The sequence below is a fragment of the Enhydra lutris genome, unplaced genomic scaffold (assembly GCF_002288905.1).
Source record: "Enhydra lutris kenyoni isolate GAN:26980312 unplaced genomic scaffold, ASM228890v2 scaffoldscaffold37, whole genome shotgun sequence".
Classification (NCBI taxonomy): Eukaryota; Metazoa; Chordata; class Mammalia; order Carnivora; family Mustelidae; genus Enhydra; species Enhydra lutris.
In genome coordinates this window covers 30,941,721-30,960,024 of record NW_019154121.1, presented here as the reverse complement: position 1 = coordinate 30,960,024, position 18,304 = coordinate 30,941,721, and the positions used below count along the sequence as shown (strand labels likewise).

Below are 18,304 nucleotides of genomic sequence, written 5' to 3'. Positions count from 1 at the left end.
ACGGTTCGACCTGCAAAGGGTTGACGACAGGGACACAATCTGCTCCCGGGCACCCTGGAGACCCAGGAGCAGGGCCTGGCGACCGGTGTGGTCTTCGTGGTACCGCCGTCAGGCAGCCAAGCAGCTGGATCTGCACGCAACGCGGGATCCGCGGCGCAGAAGCGCAGGGACGCAGGTGCCGGCGAGGGGGCGCGAGAAGACGCGCGCCGCTGGCTCCAGGGGCCGCCGAGGCCAGAGCCGGGCCGCGTGTCTCCGGAGCTGGGCTCAGACGGCGGGGCCCACACGGGCACGCAGAGGTGCCAGCGCCCGCAGTCCAGCTCGGCACTTGGAGGAGGGCGGGCAGGGTCCCTAGGCTGAGCCTCCGAGTGTGGCAAGGGCGGTGTCCGCCCTGCCATCGCGGCGCAGCACCCCGGTTGTTTAGGACCCCGCGGCGCAGGGGCGGGGCGGCGGGCGGCCGGGACGGTGACAGGTGCGCCCCTCGGCCAATGGCCGGGCCGGCGCCCCTCCCCGAGCCCCCGCCGAGCGCGCCAATCCGCGGCCGCGCTGCGCTTCAAGTGCGCGGAGGGGCGCGGGTCCCCACTACCGCGCCAGCGGCCTCCGCGCGGTCGCCCGAGGGTCCAGCGCACTGAGCCGGGCTCCCCGGCCCGGCGCGTCCAGGCACTCGCGTGCGAGTTTGTGCGAGCGCGTGCGAGCGCGGCCCGGGGCGGGGCCCGCCCGGAGGAGGCGCCCGGACCATGGTCACCCTCGGCTGAGTTTCCGGCGGCGACTTTGATTATTGGCAAATAATCACCATAACAATACCGAACCCCGGGGCTTGCCGCCGCCGCGCAAGGACTCCGCGAGCCCGCACCCGGCCGCGCCACCCGCCGCCCGGCCCCGCTCGCCAGCCCCAGACGAGCCGATGGAAAAATCCAAAAATTTCCGCATCGATGCGCTGCTGGCCGTGGACCCCCCGCGATCATCCTCGGCGCAGACCGCGCCGCTGGCCCTGGTCACGTCGCTCGCGGCCGCCGCGTCCGGCCCAGGAGGCGGCGGCGGCGGCGGCGGGGCGAGCGGCGGCTGCAGCCCCGCGTCCTCGGAGCCGCCCGCGGCGCCCGCCGACCGTCTGCACGCAGAGAGCCCCTCGCCGCCGCGCCTGCTGGCCGCACACTGCGCGCTGCTGCCCAGCCCGGCTTCCTGGGCGCGGGCGGCGCGGGCGGAGGCGCGGGCGGCGCGGGCGGCGGGCCCGGGGGGCCCCACCACCACGCGCACCCTGGCGCCGCGGCCGCCGCGGCCGCCGCCGCCGCTGCCGCCGCCGCCGCGGGGGGCCTGGCGCTGGGGCTGCACCCCGGGGGCGCGCAGGGCGGCGCGGGGCTCCCCGCGCAGGCGGCGCTCTACGGCCACCCGGTCTACGGCTACTCGGCGGCGGCGGCGGCGGCCGCGCTGGCCGGCCAGCACCCGGCGCTCTCCTACTCCTACCCGCAGGTGCAGGGCGCGCACGCTGCGCACCCCGCCGACCCCATCAAGCTGGGCGCCGGCACCTTCCAGCTGGACCAGTGGCTGCGTGCGTCCACCGCGGGCATGATCCTGCCCAAGATGCCCGACTTTAACTGTGAGTACCGCGCGGGCCCCTGCGCCCGCTGAGGAAGGGAGGGAGAAATGGGGGGCGGGAGTCCTGGCACACGGCTTTCCCGCGCGCCCTCCTCTACCCGGCGCCTCCTTCTCCTTGCTCTCGGCTCTGAAAGCGCGGTGGAGGCGCCGTGAAGCCGCCTGGGCTCCGCCCGGGGCCCGCGAAGACTTACATGGAGCCCGCTGTGGGATTGGCAGCGAAAGGGTTAAAATGGCCACGCGCGGGCCGGGCTCTCTCTTCCTCTCCTAACGGGAAGGGGCAGCTGGAGGTGTGAGACTAAAACCTAATGATTAACCGGCGGGCTGGAGGAGAAGGAAGCGGTGGAGGAAGGCGAGTCAAAGAGCACCCAAGTCAGGCCGGCCTGGGGATCGAGGCTACCTAAACCAGGGGCTTATCTCCAGGGAAACGAACTTGAATTAGGTACCGCATTGTGGGTTCTGGAGAGACCCCCCCCACCCTCACCCCAGCCCCTCTCAGGAGGAGTGATTCAGGAGCAGAGAACTAGAAATGGGCTTCAAGAGGCCAGGGCTGAAAGGCCAGGTCCCTGGCTCTGCTCTGGCCCTTTGCGGAGGTGCTGGCTGCCTCTGTAAGGGTGCTTGGGCCACGGTGTGATGTCCAGCAGGCAGATGGCCGGACTTCAACAGAGCCGTGGTGGGCTCCTTCCGAAGGGGAGATGTGCCTCTTTCACGAACACCACTGTAGGGATTGGCAGGTGCCCGCCCAGAATTGGAGGCTCCCATTAGAGGGAACCCCTCCCCAAGACAGGAGCGAGGGACGGCTGGCCGGCCCCAGCCTGGGAGCTGCTGGGCTGTGGGCAGCATGCTTGCCAGGCAGGTGGTACACCTCCGGGAGGCCTGAGCCCACCCGACTTTTTGGACGGGCACAAGGGGTTGGCATTCTGGGGAGTCTCAATCTCCCCTCGGCTCGCCCCACCCGGGCTCCACGGAGAGGCTGATGCGTGAGACTTCATGCTTTCTGCCGCAGAACACCCAGACAAAGAGACCCCATTGTTTCCTTCTGAGTGGATGTGCTTAGACTGGAGAGATGCAGGCGTAGGAGAGGAAAAAAGCAAAAAAGAAAACAAAAATAAGCCCTTGGCAGAATTCAGATTCCTCTGCTAGAAGCCACGGTTGTGACTAAACAGAGAAAAGCCAGGGGCCTGAGAGCTGCAGAAGTCACAGGGGGGTGAGAAAATCCCAGCCTGTGGACTGTTTGCCCGTAGCCGCCACAGGCTTTCTCCAGCTCAGCTCCCAGAAGACCCTAATGGCCACGCAGCCCGTCCAGGTGGATGTCAGCCCCTTCGGATCTGCAGCAGGGAAAGCCGGGACTCACCTTTCATCTTGGGGCAAACATATCTGAACTTGCAGATCCCGGGTCAGCCAAACTCCAGCACTCTTCCTGGGCTTGGCTGTGAGCAGAGTCTACCCACCCTTCTGATGGAAGGGCACCCGTGGATGTTCCCTTATGACCTGCATGTCCCAGAGCCTGGGAAGCTTAATCTCCCACTGAGGGAGTTGGAGGTCTACACACACACACACACACACACACACACACACACACACACTTCTTCTGGGTGCTGGGTTCCCTGCCACCCGCCACCCGCCCCCAACCCACCGTGCTTTCCTTGGCCTGCGTGAAGCTCAAGGTCGCTCCGAAAATTGACGAAAGTCACGTTCCTTCCGCCATCCCTGTTTCCTAATCTTGACCTAGAGGTAGCAGAATTAGAAAATGTCAAATCTTAAAAGGCGATAATAAACAGGCCAGGAGGCCGGAATGTGTTCCGAGGGTCCCTTCCTCTGGTCGCAGGAAAACCTGTTTGGTTTCCTTTAATTGGTTGTCTCTTCTGTTGGATGGCATTTCCCAAACGGTCCCTTTGGAGCCAGTGTTTTAATTAAAGTTCTAATGTATTGTCGAGCTGGGAATTGGGGCCTCATTTAACTAAAGCTGGGGGCGTGGGCCTTCCGTAAAGCAAATTGCCCCCCCCCCGGGGGGGGCCTGAGCCCAGCCTACCGGCTGGCCTCTTTTCTTCCCTTTCGTTTATTGTCTAACACTTGTCAGGCTCCTGGGAAATCAAGGGAAGTCTCGTTTTGAGGTCATAAAATTCTCTGTGATGTAACCGTGTGAAATTATGTAAATTCAGCCAAGGGACCTCCTTGCACGTTCAGAAAAACGGATCCCCTCTTTGCCTCGGCTTCAATTTGTGAAGTGAGAACTGTTCTGTTCCAGTCTCTGGGGCTTTGCTCCTCTGCACCCTGGAGGAGGGGCTGTCAGGAAGAATTTTCAGTGGGGGGTGGGATGGATTCTCATTTGGGCCCAAGATGTGGTCCTTCTCCTTCCCTCCTTCCTCCTCTCTTGGCCTTTGCCCTACTTCTTCTGTAGCTGAGGAGGTGGTGGTGGGAATCTTGCACCAGTTCCTTGCTGGTCAGGAGGACATGGGGCTAGTAATTCCCAGACCTGTTTGTATTTGTGGCTGAGCTGGGGGAGGCTGGCTGAGGGGTGGAGAGGAGCTGTACCTGTACCTCTCCGCTCTCACTGTCTTGCCTGTCAACTTCTTCTGCACTGCACCGCCCCCCCCCCCCCCCCCCAATCAAAAGGGACTGCCCGGGGGGAAAGGCTGTTTTTAACACAAAACCCCGAAACCGAGGTAAAAAAAAAAAAAAAAAAGTCCCATTAGACCCAAACCCGTATGTCTGTCCCTGGTATCCAGGTCCTGGGCTTGTCCGGTCATCGGGTCCCTTGGGGAGGAGGCACTGACACTGAAGAAAGAGCAGCGGACTCAGCAGGGTCCGGGAGGCCAGGTGGCAGACGTGGGTGGTGGGCTCTGGGGCGCTGAGGGCCCACAGGTCAGAGGACAGCGTCAGGCTGTGGGCCTCACGCCCATCTCTGTCCCAGCCCAGGCACAGTCTAGCCTGCTGGGGAAGTGCCGCAGGCCGCGCACGGCCTTCACAAGCCAGCAGCTGCTCGAGCTGGAGCACCAGTTCAAGCTCAACAAGTACCTGTCACGGCCCAAGCGCTTCGAGGTGGCCACGTCGCTGATGCTCACGGAGACCCAGGTACGAAGCCTGCCCCCACCGCAACACCAGCCGGCCTCCTAGGGGACACTCTTCCCTCTGCACTCCTGGCACCTGGAGTGGAGCCTATGACTTTAGGGGGACGACTGACATTCGTGGGGGGAGAGTTCGCCGTTGGCCTCGCTGGGGTTCATGCACCAGGCCCAGAGGTCTGATCCAGTAGGCTGAGGTCAGACCCTGAAGTCTGCGCTTGAAGGACCCTCCACTCACTCCCCCACTTTGAAGCTATGGTCCCCAGGCCCAATTTTGAGAAATTTTATTCCAGAAAGAGAGGGAACATCTTGAGATTTACAGGTATGGATGCTAGCTGCTCCAGCCCTTCCTGGGCTGTGGGAGAGCACCCCTAGAAAAGGACAGGAGTCCGGCAGTGGAGGTCCGAGTCTGGGCTTCCCTGGAAACCCCCAGCCCCACTCCTGGGTTTGCTGATGCCCAGGCAGTGGGACGCTGCTTCCCCCTGGAGCTTCCGTGTCCCCTACTCTGAAGCCCGAGGTGCAGGTGCCGAGCTGGGGGCCTCAGACACAATTGGTGGGGGTGGAGGTGGACGCTTCCTCACAGCCTCTCGTGCTCTCAGGTGAAGATCTGGTTCCAGAACCGGCGCATGAAGTGGAAACGCAGCAAAAAGGCCAAGGAGCAGGCGGCGCAGGAGGCCGAGAAGCAGAAGGGGGGCGGGGGCGCCAGCAAAGGTGGCAGCGCAGAGGACAAGGGAGAGGAGGAGCTGCTGGGGCCGCCGGCGGTCGGGGACAAAGGCAGCACACGCCGCCTGCGGGACTTGAGGGACAGTGACCCTGAGGATGACGAGGACGACGAGGACGAGGACCACTTCCCCTACAGCAACGGCGCCAGCACGCACGCCGTCTCCTCCGACTGCTCCTCCGAGGCTGACTCGCCGCCTCCGCGGCCCGGCGGCCCGGGGCACCAGCCCCTGCCCCAGTAGGGGCCCCGCGCCCCAAGGCAGCCAGCAGCCCTGTCCAGGCCCAGCCCCGCAGGCCTGTGAGCCAGGCCACCGGCCGTCCCTCTGGGGCTGCTCTTAAAGGGACAGAGAGAGGGAGGCCCAGCGGGTTCAAACTTGAACTCCTGCTCTTTTTAATTTCATTTTGGTTAGTGTTGGGGGCTGTGCTTATGAGAAGAGCTGACCAGTACCAGAGGGAGCCTCCCACCCCCTCTTCCCGAATGGAGAAGGCACGGACCTACAGTGTTGGACGACCTGGAAGACTTGAAACCTTCTCCAGAATCGCCATTCTGCTGAGTATGGAAAAAGGGAGAATGTTTTGTGCTCACCTATCTTAGGGGGAACTTTATGTCATGAGCATTCAAACTGCTGGAAATCTCAAAACTGTACTGTCTTTATTTTTGTATATTGTATTTATATATATATATATATATATGAAGAAGTGTCTAATTATGCATGCTAAATTATTATTTAGCTTCTCCCATCGCCCACGATGGAATGTAAAATAAACTGGTTTTTTACTGGACGCGAGTGCAGATCCTTGGGGAGTGAGTTGGAAAAGCGCGCTGTACTGGTTTGTCGTTTGAAATGACGGGGTGCGGCGATCTCCACGACTGACAGCAAAAGGTGCAAATCAGAAGGACAAACAGGCGTCGGGAACACCCCTCTCCCCGGCTGTGTCGCAGGCGGGGCACCTGGTTCCCGCCGCCGCGGAGTCCAAGCTGCCAGATGTCGGTAAAAATACCTGAGACCAGGGTCAGCGCGCGCCTCAGTGCGTGAATCTCAGGAGAGCAACTTCGGACTCCGAGTATTTAGTTTTTCATTTCCTTAAGGCTCTTGCTTCACCAACGCACAATCGAATGTTTCAGCAAATAAGCTTGAAAACGACGAGATGATTTTCCCGGCGTCTGGGGGTCCGAAGGCCTCGAGTAACCCCGGGCTTCTCTCCGGCGCCCTCTCCCTCAGGACCTTTCCGGCTCCGGCCAGGAGCCACATTCCTGGGGTCTGTGCACGTGCCCGCAAGGACAGGGCGGGCGACCGGATGGCCTCTGGGGTGTGGTGGGGGGGCTGCGGCGGCTCTGGGCTGATCCAGCCCGCGGCGGGCGCCCCCCATCACCCGCCGAGCCCGCCGCTCCGCTTCCCCCCACGCCGGGCCGCGGCCGCTCGTGGGCCGAGAGCAGAGAGGCGGCCGGGGCGACCGGGGCAGGCGGCTTCTCTCTCTCTCTCGCTCGTGCCCTCCTCCGTCCTTCTGCCTCAGCCTCTTCCTCCCCCGCCCGCGGGCGCCCGGCGAGCGCCCCTTCCCCCGCGCGCCCCCTCCCCCGCGCGCCCCCTCCCCGCCCCCGCTTCCCGCTGATGAATGAGTTCACAAGGGCCAGGCGTTTCATTTGGGTGATTACCGCGGGCCTGCGGGGCCACTCCTCTACCTCGGGGCCGGGGCGAGATTAATGCCCTCTCGGGCAGCTCATTATCACCCCTGCTCGTTCCGTGAAGCGCAACGTCAGCGGAGGCCGGGCGGGTCCAAAGGTGCTCTGGGGGGCCGGGGACTGGCTGTGCAACTGGTGCGAAGCCCGAGGGCCCCGAGAAGGCGGGTGGCGACAGGAGAGGGCGGCTGGGGAGGGAGAGAAGAGAAACACAGATGCCTTTGCGGATCAAAACCAAACCAAACCAAACCTTGGCCATCTGCGTCGAGGGCGCTTTAATTTCTAACACATTGGAGCGGCTCAGCCCGAAGCAATCCCTTCCCCCGCTGCCTTCAGTCCGGGGCCGCCCCCGGCTCGGCGCGGGGCAGCGGGGCCTTCGGGTTGCCCCCCCGCCCCGCCGCAGGGACAGAACCGCCTGCCGGTCGGGAGAGCCGGCTCGCGGGCGTGCGGGGAAGCGGAGCCGTAAAGGCCGCCGAGCATCCTGACCCCGCCGCGGCCCGCAGCGCGCGCGCGCCTTTGGCGCGGGGACTTAGCGGCGGGGAGACCCGGCCCGCGGCCCCAGCGCCTGCAGCCAGCTGCCTAATCGCGGCGGAATTTATCTCGCTAATAAATTTAATGATCAATTCGTTCTTGTCACAGTAGCTCTTCCCCAAATCAATTATAGCAAATTTAAATATAATCACTGGCTCATCCTCACCCACTCCGGGCACGGCGAACAATTCATTCCACCTAATGAACGGCCGCCAGGCCCTGCTCTGCCCGCCTCGCGGGGCGCGCCCCCCACCCCGCTGCCTGCGCCAGGCGGGTGAGAGGTCTGCAGCCCCACCCAGGGCCCTGTTTCCACGACCTGGACCCAGGTCCTCGCAGCACAGGTCCAGAGACACAAGCCCACGCTCCACGGGGGCATCGCGGTAGCCTCTCCGAGTTCCATCACGGCGAGGGTGCCAGTAGAGACCCTGCAGCCCCGGGGGCTGGGTCCCCAGCGAGGCCCCCACCCAAAGTGGAGCCGGCTCTTCCGGGAATCCCAGCCGGACCGGACCCCTGCCTACCGAGGACCGAGGACCGGAGCCTGAGCCCGCTTCTCTTCACGCTAGCGGGAGGTTCTCCTTCCTTCTCAGAAGACAGACACTGCTCTGGCAGTGTTCCGGCATGTGCAGAAGGACGTGGACACAGCCCTTCTTGTGACAACGAAACCAATCTGCACGTATCTTCCAGGCCACGGCCCACACGTTTCTTGTCCAGTCATGGCGGGTGGCCCAGGGTCCCAGGCCCCCACAGAAGCTTTAATAGGCAGAGTCTGAAAAGTGCAGAAACGACTAGAACCTAGAGGAAGAGTCTGTTCCTTGTGAGGTGGGCCTTCCACATGCCAGCCCCCGAGGGAAGTCAGCTTGGCAAGATCAGCTTAAAAGACTTCCTAAGACACCAAAAGCAAACATAGGCCAAGGGGATCATATCAAACTTGAAAACTTTTGTGCAGCAAAGGGAACAGTCAACAGAATGAAAAGGCAACCCAGGACTGGGAGAAGATATTTATAAATCATATATCTGATACGGGGTTAATATGCCAAAATGTAAGAACGTGTACAATTCAACAACAAACGCACGAATCCGGTTTAAAAATAGGCAAAGGGCTTGAATAGAGATTTTTCTGAGGTGGACATACAGATGGTCCGCAAGCCCGGGAAAGACACCACCGCCAGCCACCATCGGGGAAATGCGGGCCAAAACCACACTGAGATACCACCCCTCACCCACACCTCGGCTATTGCAAAAAACGAAAACAGAATAACAAGCGTCGGGAGGATATGGAGCCGCCGCCGTTGTGCACTGCGGGGAAGAGCGTACCGCAGTGCAGCCGCTGCAGAAAACAGGATGGAGTTTCCTCGAAAACGCAAGACAAAACCCCAGCAGTCCTACTTCGGGCTGTACGTGCACGAGCCCTGGACACGGGATCGGGAAGCGAGGCCGGCCCACGCGCGCTCGCGGCTGCGGCGTCCGCAGGGATCGGGAGGCGGAGGCGTCGCGGAGTCCGCTGGAGAACAGAGAAAGCAGAAGGACTACACGGGCACAATGGGGTATTATTCGGCCTTTGAGGAGGAAGTCCTGCCACCTGCCACCGCGCGGAGGCACTTTGAGGACTTTGCCTCCACAGCTGTCCTTACACGTAGGAGGGTGGTTGTCAGGGCCTGGGAGGAGGGGAAGGAGCTTTCCAGCGGGTTCAGACTTCCAGTCTGGGGAGGCGAGGGGATCCCAGAGACCTTTCGCCTAAGCCCAGTGAACAGTACGGTGCTGACACTGTGGGTGGCTCCGACAGGCCTTCCTCCCTCTCCTTCTCGCCACCCCCCTCTCTCTTCCTTCCCAACTTCCTTCCCGCAAGATGGGCCAGACTTGCTGTGCGAAATCCAAAGCACAGACAAGGTCCCGGAGGGGCGGCCCTGGACCGGAGCAGGAGGGCTTCTGGAGATCCGAGGCTGCGCTGGAGAGCGCCCGGCCCCGAACTCCAGGCGGGGGCCGTAGAGCGCCTCCGGGGCCTGCGGGGTAACTCGGCCCTGCGGCCTCCCCTGTGCCGGCCCCTCCAGCCCGGGGTCCTGGGGTGGCCAGGCCGGGGCTGCGCTGCTGGGCGGGGGAGTGGCCCGCAGCGCGGTGGGGGTGGCGCAGGGGGTGCGGCGGGGCGGGGCGGGGCTCGCAGGCGGGGCCCAGGGCCGGGTGTGGGCGACACGGGGGCGTGCTCCCAGCAAACGTGCCGGGCCCCCATCCGGTATCAAAGTCCTGCGGCGCGCTGTGTCTCCCTCGTAAAACTAATCCCTCCGGAGGTGTGACCTGCGCGGCGAACGCTGCGCCGTTCCACACCACAGGGCAAATATGTTTTTCAGATTTGGTTTTTATGGTCGGATTAAAGTTTATTTTACATAATAGGGCACCTAATAAAACTCATAAAGCTGGGTCGGGCCTCCAGCTGGTGGCCTCGTCTAACACTTTCACTTCGTAAATCACGCACCAGGTGTGTCCCCAACTGGACGCCGAGAAACCCCCTCCCCCTCGCCAGGTCCAGCGAGCGGGACAGCCGGGGCGGGTGGGGGCGGGTCTTCTCCCCCCTTCGAGGCCTCCCGGGAGGCCCGCGCCCCCAGATGCCCGCCCCCAGCCCGCTCGCCTCCGGCCCCGCGCCGACCCCGCGCACCTGCCGCCCCCCAGGTGTACACAAAGTTCCGACAATGTGCGGCTCCTCCGGGCCATTGTCCGCCCGCGCTCCGGCAGGACAAAGGGTGCCCCCACCCCGGGCGGCCTCAGCGGTGGGGGCAGTGGGGGGGGGTCGGCGGGCGCGGTTTACCCAGCTGGGGGGGGGAACAAAGCCCCGCCCCCTTATCTGGGGGGGGCGCGGGGTCAGGCCGGGGGGGGGGGGGGGGGGGGGGGGGGCCGGCGGGGGGGGGGGGGGGGGGGGGGGGGGGGGGGGGGGGAAGCGGGCTCCCGCCCTGCGCCTGACGCGGTGACCCGTCGCCCCTGCTGTTCGGGCTCTCCCGGGGTGGGAAAGGGGCGCCTGAGACGCTCCCACGAGGTCTGGGGGCGCCGGGCAGAGGCAGTGGGAATCAGGAGCCCCGCGCGCGGCGCCTGCGGTTACGATTCCAAGTTCACCCATTTTCATCATAATGCCTCCGGTTTTCCTGCCGGTGGTTAAGGCTCCCTCCACCTTCCCCATTAATATCCTTTCTTCCAAGCGTAAAATTTCCCCTTCTGTCGTGAAATAACACCTAGAAAAAGGAGAACCAGGGTCGTCTGGGAGAGGGGTTAGTGCCGAGAGGAGGTGGCCCCGTCCCCCCCCCCCCCCCCCCCCCCCCGCCCGGCGGGGCCCCCCCGGCCGCGGGGGGGGGGGGGGGGGCGCCCCCCCGGGGGCCCCCCCCCCCCCCCCCCCCCCCGCGGAGCCGGCCGTGAGCTCCAGGCAGGCAGCGGCGGGAGGCTTAGCTGCCTCCTGCCAACTGCGTCCCAGTCCCGGCCGCCAAGCAGAGGCCCAGGCGGGGGGCCGCGTGCCTCTGGTTTTTTATAACAGAGAGGCCAACACCACGACAGGAAACTTGCAGTTTTTCTAAAATAGATTAATCTGTAAAGCAAATGCAAAAAAAATTTTTTTTTCCTGGGGCTGCAACATATCCTCAGCACTTCTTACCACCCTGGTGGGTTTATCCTGGTGATGAAATGTTCTGGGGGGGGGGCATCAGAGTCCCACATATGCCCTCGGATTGGGGCCTGTGTAGCCCCCCACCCCCGGAAACAGAGAATTATAGCCAACTCCTGCAGTCATTAATTCAACCAGACTTTCTGAATACCTGCTGAGTTAGACGTGGTTCCAAGCAGTGAGACACACGTGAACAAAACACAGGAATCTCCATCCTCCTGAGTTACGTTGTAGCAGGAGGAGAAGAATAACAAATACATAAGCTATACAATGTAAAAGGCCGGTGAAGACATGAGGTTATGTGCAAGGTAAGGTAAGGCCAAGGCGGGTGGGACCCCAGCCACCACCTGGAACCTCATCCTGGGCCTGAGATGTGCAGCCTTAAGGGCAGTGTGAGGAGGCTCACTGCATGCCAGCTGTCTCCTTTCAGTGGCTGGGGGGAAGGGAGGGGGGTGGGGCTTAAGGAATCGTGCAGGACACTGATCCAAGGCCCAGACCACCACATGCCCACTTCCTAACCCTTCTGTTGGAGTAAATATTCCAGAACACAGAATAGAGAGGCGTGTGGGCAGTGCAAACAGGGATTTTGAGCCAGAAATAGATCACACGTGTGATTTTTTTCTTCTTTTATTGAGATCCAATTGACATGTAACACTGTTTTAGTTTTAGGTGCCTTTTTTCTTTTTTTAAGATTTACTTATTTTAGGGAGGGGGAGGGGTGGAAAGAGAGGGAGAAGGAGGGAATCTCAAGCAGGCACCACACTGAACACAGAGCCTGATGCGGGGCCCATCCCATGACCCTGACATCATAACCTGAGCTGAAACCAAGAGTCAGATGCTCAACCCACTGAGCTACCCAGGTGCCCCTGGGATCATCGAACCAACAGAACACCACCCCCCCGCCCTACCCCATGTGTATCTCCTCAGCCCAGGCTCTCCAGACCCATGAGGTGCAGAGAGCACACCCTCAAGGTCTCCCAAGGCCACTGTAGCTCAGCCGAGTCTGGGAGAAGATGTTGTGCAGTAGGGGTAAGGGAGGAGGGGCTGGTGTGGGTGCCGGGGAGGAAGTCATGGCACAGAGCCGGGGGGGGGTGGGGTGGGGGCAAACCCAGGGTCAGCACACACCGACTGGGCGGCCTCGGGCAAGGGACTTCACTTCTCTGAGCGGCAAGGTCGTCCTCGGCCCAGTGGGGAAGGGCGATGCCCGCCTCGCCGAGGCTGCAGGGAACGGCAGCTTGGCCGCACAAAGGCAGCTCTGGGCATAGAGGACGTCGGTCACAGCCACTGCCCTCCTGCGGTTTCCCTCGGAGCCCGCGGCCTCTTGCGGTCTCCCTCGTGGGGTCTCCCTTCTCCATTCGCTGCCCTCCTGGGCTTGCCTGTCGGGGGCCTGGGCACCTGGGGGCCCACTCCCCCTGCATCTGGGACCCGTCAGCAGAGACCGAGGGAGCGAGGGCAATGCTGTTGGCAGCCGGTGGTTTGGCCCCAGTGCCCTGGCAGGTCCTCTCCCACCTCGCCTTGCGTGGGGACATGACTCCTGTTTGACCCACGCAGTATTCGCGAACGTGACGTGGGCAGAGCCCCGACGAATGCATGCTCGCCCGAGGCGCGTGGACACAGGCCGGTGGGGGCTGCGGAGCCCCCTCTCCCCCGACCAGCCAAGGGCGTTCGCAGTGGCTTGTCGCACAGGAAGCGCTGTTTGATCCAGCGCCTGCCACAGGGCTGGGGACCACGGGTGGCTCCCTGCCTTCTTGATTCAAGGGGTACTTACTGTCGTGTGCCAGGCGCCGGACAGAAGGCCAAAACCACAGGGCCACGCTCTCTACGCCATGGGCCTTGGGGCTGAGCAGCCGGTAGGGGACAGGAGGGACAGCATCCCGGATGCGGCTACAAAGCTAGCACCCTGCTGATGAGCCTGTGGCCTTCGTTGCTTCTGCTGGGTGTGGCACTGTCCGCGGGGGCCTGCTAGCAGCATCCGGGCCCGGACAGCGGCCACCGGCGTCCCAGTCAGAACTGGGGGGCTGAGGGGACAGGAGAGTCCCAAAAACCAGAGGGTCACACAGACAGACGTTTGTTTCTCTCCTACGCACCTAGCCTGTCCAGGGCTGGGCTGGGGGCCCACGAGCACCAGGGCCCCACGCCCATGATCTCATGGCTTTTCCTCCACGGTTCGGGATGGCGCTTGGGCCCCCGCAGCCCAGCCAACGGGGCAAAGGGCAAAGGGCAAATCAGCGCCTGCCCTGCAAGGGGTTCGGAAACGGACGCGTTCTCTTCAACCGGCAAGCGCTCTTCACACGGCCCCGGGAGCCTCGTGGGAGCCGGAACGGGGGTGTTTCCGGTCGGCTGCAGACCTGGCTCCTGTCAGCGGGACCAAGCGGGTGAGTGGATGTTGGGAAACAACCAACAAACTCTGCCACAGGCGTTTGCTGTGCTCAGACACACGTGACGATGCGTCCCGTTGTAGCCGTCTGCGAGCGTACAGGTCAGGGCACCGCACGGACTCACAGTGCTGTGTACCTGTCAGCGCCGTCTGTGCCCACCTCTTCATCAGCCCCAACAGAAACTCCGTCCCCATTAAACGAGAACCCCTCCCTCGGCCCCGGGTACCTCTACTCTGCTACTGAGTCTATTCTAGGTCTGTTTGGGTTCTTTTTAAACTTCCCACAGTTCCCAGTGTCCACAGAGATGAACACATAAAACGGGCCCGTAAGTAAAGTTGCTTCTCTTCCCCCAGCTCAGCAAAGTTAGCATCAGCCACCGACGTCCGGGCAGCCCTCAGGACTGTGCTGGGCCACCCACCTCCAGGTGACACCGCCCGCCCCTCTCTGATACACGCCTTAGTCTTTCTGAATGAGGCTCAGACAAGCCAATCCTGACTAGGACATCCCCAAAGAGCCTGAGGGTTGGGGTGAGAGGAGGAGCCACGATTCACTGAGTCTGGAGGGACTGAAAATTATCATCCCTGACCCGACATTTCGCTCTGCAAAATAACGGCCTCGCCTCAGAAAACGCAAGTCCTCTACTAAAGTTAAAACCAGAAATCTAGGCTGATCTTGTAGCTCTCAGAAATCCTTTCCTTTAGTTCACAGGTAAAGAAATCACCCGACATGCCATCTCGTGCACTCTTAGCAGCTTCCACAATGGCTAGAAAAATGTGTTTTCCAAGAAGCCGCCAGGGGAGCTCGCGACCTGCCCGAGTCTCTGGTGGCCGCCTGTGAGCTTTTCCCTCTGAAGCTCCTTGTTTGCAGGTGGCCCACGGCGGGGCCCCAACGTCCCCCACACTGTGAGGCTTTGGAGGCCTTCTATCTTCAAAAAACAAGGTAATTCACTTTTAATGACTGCCGGTGTTTTCTTTCCCAGGTCTATTCAAGCAGATAATGGGTCTGAGGCCTTCCCGACAGGGTTCAACCACCGTGACCTTCATAATCAGAGAACAGGAGTAATTCCTGTTTACTCATAAATGTTCCTCGGTCTCCAGTGCCAGCTGCCCTCCTAATCACAGGTGCTGTTTTGCTCTCTGGCTCCTACCAGGCCTCCTGCGCACAGGTGACAGGGGCTGCACGATTCTGCCCCGCCGGTCGGCGCTGCCCGTGGGGAGCCCAGGGCCCGGGCCGCGCTTGGCTGGTGGGCGTGTGGCACACCTGACAAGTTGCCCCCGGAGAGTCCCCTAAGCCTTCGGAACAGCGTAAAAGGGGGTCGGCGGGGACCAGAGGCCCGACCAGCCCTGAGGATCCGGGCACCACTGACTGCCACCGGCGGGCCAGGCCCCTCATCGCGGGTGGGGCTGTGGCAACATTTTCCATCACAGACTCCCTCACACGAGATCACTGCCAAACACATTTCCTCGAGACCAGTGGCCGCTTCTCTTCTGCTGTGCACTTGCAGGAGCTCGGCCTGAAGGCCTGCAGCGAGAGCTCTGTAAATGCTCGTTTCTCGCACCGGCAGGCGGCCACAGCCCTGGGCCGAGCAGCCGGCTTCCTCCAGGCCCCACAGGAGCCGAGTCTCGCCCTGGGGAGGACCCACCTGGGGGGAAGCAGCTCTGGAAAGGGATGGGTGGCCATGGGGCCCTCCTTCTACAGTGTCCACAGCAGCCCAGACCCCCAGATCTGGGGAAGACGGGGCTCGTGCAAACCTTCCGCAGGAACGCAGAGCTGTGCCAACAGGACCCAAGGCGCACACGTCTGTTCAAACACACGCGGGACAGAAAGCAGCAGGCCCAACTCCCAAAGCCCACACCGCATTTCAGGATTCTCCATGTCACGGTTCTGGGTGAATTTACAGGGTGTGGAGGGCAGAGGCCACGTCCTGGGACAGACCCCGGGTCTGCAGCCTCCCCGAGGCCCAGCCCCTGCTGCCAGGCGCCCCTGCAGCTTGGTCTCGCCGTGTTGGTCTCACAGGTGCTAAAGCAGAAAAGCAGACTCCGGCCGCTCTATTAAGTCTGATTCAGAAAGCAGAGAGCGCTTTAAAAATCTCATCGTCCATGTGAGCCAAAAAGCACAAGGGGGCTAATGAGGGCTAGACCGACCCCACCTGCGGCTTTGGGCCCCTCGGAATGCACTCCCTTCACTAAGCAGAAGTTTGTGGGCGAGGATAAAATAAATCTCAAATAATCACGTCGTATTTTCGATGAGTCACATACGTTCGGGGTCTGCCCTACGCACAGGAACTAGCTTTTCGGCAGGCAGGAGCGCTGGAAGCCCTTCCTGGGAAATCTGCGTTTGTCAGGCGGCTGGTAATTACGCCCCCGGGCACACCTGCTCCGAGTCCACTCTTTCTAGGAAATCAGACATTTGGCCAGGCCTGGGCAAAGGAAGTAATAACAAGACTAGAAATCATGTCAGGCCCCAGGTTTAGGGCGTGTGGGTGCCAGGCGCCCCTCTAGAGCCTTCTGGGAGCGGGGACAGCTTTCAGCACCGTGGGTTCGACTTGGACTTCTGTGCAGGCCTAGCTTTACTTTCATTAAGGACCGTTTTCCCAGAGGCGGTCAAGATGTTCTGGATTCTCCATCGGCTTTTGAGAAGTAGAAAGTAGGTGCCGATACGGCCTAAGGGAACGATGTTCGTGGCAAACTGGGGGCTGAGACAGGAAAATGACTTCGGAGACCGTCCTCTTTGCACTTGGACGCGAAGTCACTGGGCTCCGCTCTCAGGCCACAAGCACCTCCTTGGTCTGGATAGGAGCCCACCCAGAGAGAAAGTGCCGGGCCCTCCGCAGGACATAAGGCTCATCACGGGTCGTGAAAACACAGCCTCCAGGAGTGAGACTCTGAGTTATTCCCGCCGACGTCAGGTTGTCTGCAAACCGGCAAGCGCTTTCTATCTCTTTGGCCAGGCTGTTGATGAAGATGGGGGGAAGAGGAAATGCTGGGGACAGAGACACAACTGGAGTTGCTGCTGGAAACCCTCCTGGGCACAGGTGTGGTGATGGGCACCGCAGGTGTGACGACGGGCACCACAGGCGAGGGACGGGCGCCACAGGTGTGGCTGAACAGTAACAAGCCCCTCACTCGTGCCACACTTCAGTCCCCGAGCCCCGACTGTCCCTGCAGATTTTACCCAAGACCTTGTCTGGTGCTGCACACCGGCTCCGGGACTGGGGGTGACCTTCCCAGCTTTAGCACCAAAAGAGCTCCATCCAGAGAACCCCCGAGTCCCACACAAACCAGGCCAGCTGGTCACCCAGCCCGCTCTGCTCACGGTCAGGAGGAAAGGCCAGCGTGAAGACGACACTGAGGATGGTACGACTGAACAAGCTGCTCGTGAGCCCGCCCCGTCCTGATCCCTGATGTGATCACAGGGTCACAGGTGCCCACAAACCCACCCGAACAGTTAGAGAAAACACACGCGGCAAGTCGGCTTCCTCAGCGATGGTGGCTCCACGATGTGGCAGCTGCCGGGTCGCCGGTCGGGGAGGAGCTAGCCGTGAGCCGGGCTGGTGGCAGCGGCGGCCAGGTCCGACACTGCGTCCCTCTGCACCTCACGACCGACCACGGGTGCGTCTCGTGAGGGTCCCGGCCTCGTTACAGCGGGAGAGTACAGTGTGCTGCCCGACCTTTGCCGTTAGCAGCCCCCGCGCAACGTGACAGAGCAGTGCGGACGGACCTACGCACCGGGCTGCGAAGGGTAGTCACGCCAGTTGCACGGCCATGAACCTGGGTGGTACGCAAGCTTCCCGTGCACCCAGGGCTTCCCGCCACCCGGCTGGACCTGACCCCCGATGGGCAGAAGACCAGTCCCCCACCTGGAAGACGGCAGGGCTGAGCCCCGCGGGGCCTGCCCCAGCCTGGAGACTCCCGAGCCCCCGCCTGAGAATGGGCCCTTGGTGCCCCTGCGGCCGGTGGTGACGTCCCACTGTGTGCGTGGCGGCGAATCACTCATCGATGCTTCAGGAAAGACGTGTGGAGTCTGACCTTTTCCAGGAAAAGCGGAGAGCAGCAGAGGAAGATTCATTTCACGTGCTCATGACTTTTTTAAAGTTTATTTTTATTTATTTACTTAAATAATCTCTACACTCGATGTGGGGCCCAAACGCACAGCCCCAGGATCCAGAGTTGCACATCCCACAGGCCGAGCCGGCCGGGCGCTCCACCAGGACGTCCCGTTTCAAAGGAAGAACGTCAGCGGATAAGGTAGGAGAGTGACGAGCTAGACAATGACCATTCTGCACCCCCCGAGTCTGGCAAGGGTGACCAAGGGCTGCCTAAGCCACCAACTACTGGTGGCCAACAGGAAATCCACATTTTGCCATTTTTTCCCCTTGTAAAATGTCCTTAAGTCTGATGAACAATTTCCCTTACAAATGACAAAGGTAAAAATGTACCTGTCCTGTGGACAGGTCTGGTGGCCTTGAATTAAGGATGGATCTTAGAACTGCTGGTCCTGATTACGTCCCCGGGCGCCGCTGAGAGGCTCAGGCGTCACCATGTGGCGCTGCTCCCAGAGGGTTCACCCCGAGGCTCACAGACACGTCCAGGATTCGAGGTAACGCTTGGCCCTGACTCTTCACAAGCCCAGCACCGTGAACTTTTTTAAGAAGCAGAGACGTGTTCGACACTAAAGGAGGAATGGGAAGGAGATGTTTGGACCTTGG

At 61.7% G+C, this 18,304-nt stretch overlaps 1 protein-coding gene across 1 annotated transcript; it reads left to right on the top strand.

The window, feature by feature from the left end:
- The first annotated feature begins 901 nt into the window (after positions 1–901).
- Positions 902–5,614, top strand: LOC111154332 (motor neuron and pancreas homeobox 1). Its single transcript, XM_022513871.1, is given in 4 exon segments — positions 902–1,163; positions 1,166–1,591; positions 4,502–4,662; positions 5,252–5,614. Coding segments are annotated over 4 exon segments (1,212 nt in total).
- The last annotated feature ends 12,690 nt before the right edge of the window (positions 5,615–18,304 follow it).